General features: G+C 41.6%; 1 protein-coding gene across 1 annotated transcript; it reads right to left on the reverse strand.

The window, feature by feature from the left end:
- Window positions 1–1,319: 1,319 nt before the first annotated feature.
- Window positions 1,320–2,255, reverse strand: LOC103056271 (olfactory receptor 10G6-like). The gene has a single exon (XM_007439370.1). The coding sequence runs from the start codon at window positions 2,253–2,255 to the stop codon at window positions 1,320–1,322; it is 936 nt and encodes a 311-aa protein (XP_007439432.1).
- Between the last annotated feature and the right edge of the window lie 2,793 nt (window positions 2,256–5,048).

Consider the following 5,048-nt stretch of genomic DNA (forward strand, 5'->3'; position numbering starts at 1 on the left):
CTTGCAACCATAGATGTTCCCTCCTAACCATGATGATGCCAATAGACACAACATGCATCATTACATCACAGCACAAGGTCCTGACTTTCATATGAGAGACACAACATTGCACGCCTGTACATAAGGGTCAGGGTTTGCATTGTAACACTGTAATCCACATTTTGTCACTTGACTCTTCTTGCAGTTGGCCGTGTTCCCAAGTCTAGAGCTCACTACTTCCTGTTTGGTCCAAGTCAGCCAACAGCTGACCAGTGAGAATGCTAGCCAATCAGTGTTTAGTTCCTGTGCTTCAAACTTATTAATTGCCCATCTCTTGAGCTTCCAATCAAAACCCTTCCCTCTTCCTTCATAACAAGAGAAGCAAATATGTTTCCTTCCTGCACATGCCCGCACCATTAATCCATTTGTCTATTTGCGAGCATTTCCTGATGGTTTGCAAATATTCCTCTTGCAGCCCTTGGGAAGACTGGGGAATTTTGATTTTTTTTTAATGTACTGAGGAGCCTGCAAAGTCATCTTCTCTCCATGGCACCAGCTTAGTCCCAGAAGAGACATGTGTTGTTCATTGAAGCAATCCCAGTGTGAGCTTTAGGAAATCAAACTACATTCAAGAGCTCTTCCTTAAGCTGGCTATGTGGCATGACCTGATGAAGCAGGAATTGTGGCAGGCAAGTTGTCCAATGAGAAGAAAAATGATGACAAACCCAGAAAAGGGTTGCTTGAATTTCATCCATGGCTGAAGCATAGAAAGAAGGGGAAAACCTGGTTTTTCAAGAATGGCAAGAAGCCAGTTTTCAGAAGTTTGAGTTAGACTGGCAGCAGCTTGATATTGCGTTAGGGACATCAGTGGGGTACATGCAAGAGCAGAAGCCAGATATAATCATCCTGAGAATGGTTTGAGACCATGGATACTGCTCCATCCAGAGAAGAAGAATGCATTTGTACACCAGGGATCTCCAGTCATAATCTGTCCATCAGTGTGGACAGTTACAATAGGTTTCTTTGCAATAAAATACTTCAAACAAGCAATCCAAAAATCCTTGCCAGGAGGACAAGAAAGAGGAACTACCAAAAGGAAGTGAACCTGACTTCCAGCCCCTTCTGTTCCTTCCTTAATGCCACAGTAACCCCATTCCTTTTCCTTCCTCCCCAAATTATGAGGAATTATTTGGATGTTCAAAATGTTTCCTCATCCTCAAGTAGTCTATGAATGACCCATTGGAAAATAGACCCACTGGGTTGTTGTTGTCTTTCCCCTTGGGTGATCCAAGAAAAGGTATGTCCAGTAAGATTTCATTAGATAAAAAAGGGTGAACCACTCAACTGAGGGTTAGCAGATTCCAGACCCAGATTTTTCTTAATGCATTTTTCATCTCTTTGTTCCTAAGGGTATATATGATGGGATTTAGAAGTGGGGTAATTGTGGTGTAGAAAACTGCTACCACTCCATCCAATGGGTCTTGGGACCCTGGACGGAGATAGATGAACACCAGGGGAACATAGTAAGTCACTACAACTATGATGTGGGCAGCACAAGTGGAGAATGCCCGACGTTGTCCTTCAGCATTACGAATCCTGAGGATAGCTGAGATTATATAGATGTAGGAGGTGATGATAAGGAGGAAGCAAGTCATGGCCAAGAAACCAATGTCTAAAAAGGTGGCCATCTCATTGAGTGTGGTGTCAGCGCATGCTAATTTCAAGACCGCTGGGATATCACAGAAGATGTAACCTACTCGATCTCCACGGTTATAGGGCAAGTGGAAGGTGAGGGTGGTTTGTATCATGGAGTGCACAGAGCCACCAAACAAGGTTCCCAAGGAGAGAAAGAGGCAAGCTTTGTGGTTCATGATGTTGCCATAGCGGAGTGGCTTGCAAATGGCCAGGAAGCGGTCATAGGCCATCACGGTATAAAGGAAACATTCAGCGCAGCCCAGGAAATGAAAGAAGAACAGCTGGGCCACACAGCCACTAAAGGAGATGACCCCACCCCCTTCCAGGAATCCAGCTACCACCTTGGGTACCACCACAGAGGATACAGTCATGTCCAACAGGGATAAATGGCAAAGGAACCAATACATGGGCTTGTGCAGCTGGGGTTCAAATGCCACTGCCAAGAGGATAAGGAGGTTTCCTAAGAAGGTCATTAGGTAAATAAGCAAAAAGAAGACAAACAATGGAAATCGAAGGTCATGAGGGTAAGGGAACCCAACAATGATGAAATGGTAGATCTTTGTTCGATTTTCACACTCCATTCAGGAACAGTAAGTTAGGGTATTAGCTTAATGATGTGAATGATTCATCTGCAAAAGAAAAGGACAGAGGTACATCAATTGTTCACAACAGAGGATAGATGATGGATGGATGGATGGATGGATGGATGGATGGATAGATAGATAGATAGATAGATAGATAGATAGATAGATAGATAGATAGATAGATAGATAGACAGACAGACAGACAGACAGACAGACAGACAGACAGACAAAGACACAGGATGTGTATTCAATTTAATGGCACGTTTAAAGCAAAAGTGAAACTAAGGGGCTAGGGGAAGGCAACTAAATCAAGTCCTCAAATTTGGAGAAGAAAACTCTAATGCAGGTGTCCTGCGTTGAAGTCCAAGACATCTAAAGGGTGTCAACTAAAGAGAGGGGCTGCTCCAAACTCTGAAGACTGATGTCTCAAACAGAAATTATATTTGGGGTTTTCTTTCACAGCTGCAGTGAATCTCCTAGAATTAATAGGAAACGCTTCATTTCTGAAAACCATCGACTTGATTTCAAAGAATCAATGGCAAACATGATTAAGTTGGAGCTGTTAGGAGATTATTGGCACCATTTTATTCTGCTCAGCCTTAAATTGACAAAATGTGGTGTGTTAGCAATTACAGAAATTGTTTCTGGAATCTCCGATTTCAAAATAACATAGATGAAATCCAAGAAAATGCTGTTGGAAATATAGGGTCAGTCGCTAATTACCCCCTATTTTCAGGAGCTCTAAGTAATATTAACAAGTGTCTTCCTTGATGTGTGCAAATATATATATACATAAATTGGGGGGAAGTGGGGGGACAACAGAGGTTTTGGTAGATGAATTAGCTTGTATACTAATACCTGCTTAATGCAGAAAATCTTATAGAATTCTCTAAGAAATATCCTTAAAAATCCAGAATTTGGACCAGCCACTCACCCTCAGCCCAATCTACTTCAGACTGTTGTAATGGGGATAAAAGGAAGGGAAATCCCCTTGCCAGGTACCTTAAACTCCAGGAGGAAAGGCATGATACAAATCAAACAAATACATTAGATTTTCAAAAGATTCCTATCTCTATCCAGTTCTCCTATTATAGAAAACACCTCCATTTAAAAAGCTGGTGGCAGAAACCACTAGGAAGCACAAATCTTGGAGACCTGATCTTGGTCATCACAAACAATCCTAAATAGCATGGATGATTGGTCTACTTATAAGGAAATGCAAAGGTTCTGGAATCCAACAATCTCAAATAGATGCTGCCTTTCGATGTTAAGTCAAACCATTTTGAGATTTGCCCTGGCCTTCCTTTGAACTAGCACTCTATAAATACCTAATAAATAAAGGAATGGTAGTATGACCATAAAGAAGGAATTGGAAGCTTCTGTGAAGCATCAGCCAAACTCTAGACTTTAATTACTGAAAAAAGGCTAATTTCATAAACTATGATTTGAACTATTGCTTCCATCGGCCATTGCTCAGATCATCGACATTTTGCTTCTATCCTCCTCCCTATCAGAATCCTCACAATCAATTGGCCAGCTTGCTTGCCTCGGTTCTGCCATTAGAAGAAGTGGGGAGGGGGGGAGTTGGGAAGATGTTAGAAGCAGATGGGTTGTTATCAGAGTGCAAGGAATGGCTCAAGGTCATACCAACGGGCGAGTGTGAGAATGTCTGGAAGGCAAGGGGGGAGTATGGGAACTATAGGTGGTAAAAGTAGTTTTTTGGTGCACAGGGGCCCAGTCTTAGCAATGCTTTGGACCTGTACAATATTTCTCAATAAATGAACTTTTCTTTGAACCCTTATTGGTTGCATGGAGAGTTACTGGCATTGGGAGTTAAAAGTGGTAGATGGTTACACTCTCCTTATAACTATGAAGGAGGAAATAGGAAGGGGTATACCCAGTGGACAGGGAGGATAAGATTATTTTTGTAATACTAAATGAGGGTTTATAGTCATATCCTAACCAATGACCAGAGATGGGATGGGCTCTCCTTTCACTAAAGGTGCTTAAGCAGAAGCTAAACAGGTTGACTTAATTTGGATTCCTGCATGGAACAGAAGACTGGGTTCCAGGACCTCAAAGTCCCATTCCAACTCAAGAATTCTATGTTTCTAATGTCACAGCATCTTACCTCTCTATTTGGTATAAAGTCGAGTGTTTAGAAGCCTGTCCATTCCAGAGTTCTTTTCAGTTTCTTCTAGAAATTTCTAGAAATTTACAATTTCATCCCATCCATGTCTAGTTGAAAGCATAAAGCCAAACTCTCCTTCTCATGAACTTGAGTTCAGAGAAGACTGTTTTCAGTCCTGGCCCACCACAGAATTACTAATCAGAAGCCAGTATAGCAGTGACTCCGTGTTCCTTAGTGGGTTTAGCATTTGAACCATTCTTCTGCCTTGTGCATTTGCCTCCCAGTTCTGGAACTTCCAATAGCTTTGCTAGAGGGTTGCAATAAGCTAATTTATTCTAGTGTGCTTATCACCACTTCCCTTTTATTCTTTTGTCTCCCTCAAGGTCACAGCAGTGAGAATTTCATTTGTTTCCAAGAAAAGAAATAACAGCATCTCTGCTGGCAAAGTCTAAAGAGACTTATTCAAAAATAGAAAGTTAAAGAACAGATCATTAACCTGATTAATCAGCTCAACCTTCTCTAACCAAGTAGAAGAGAGGTCCAGACTCACAGATCTGAAAGGGACCATTTAGGTTCAATTCTCTCAGTACACGAATGCTAATCTTCAACAGACAAATGCATACAATGTGTGTAGGGGGAGAAAGTTGCTAGCCATTTTT

The sequence above is a fragment of the Python bivittatus genome, unplaced genomic scaffold (genome assembly GCF_059951505.1).
Source record: "Python bivittatus isolate LINGU-HERP-01145 unplaced genomic scaffold, Pbiv_v1 ctg000430_np1212, whole genome shotgun sequence".
Taxonomy (NCBI): domain Eukaryota; kingdom Metazoa; phylum Chordata; class Lepidosauria; order Squamata; family Pythonidae; genus Python; species Python bivittatus.

Coding starts and splice junctions, on each gene's coding strand:
- LOC103056271 (XM_007439370.1), bottom strand. CDS start 2,255: ATGGAGTGTGAAAATCGAACAAAGATCTACCATTTCATCATTGTTGGG.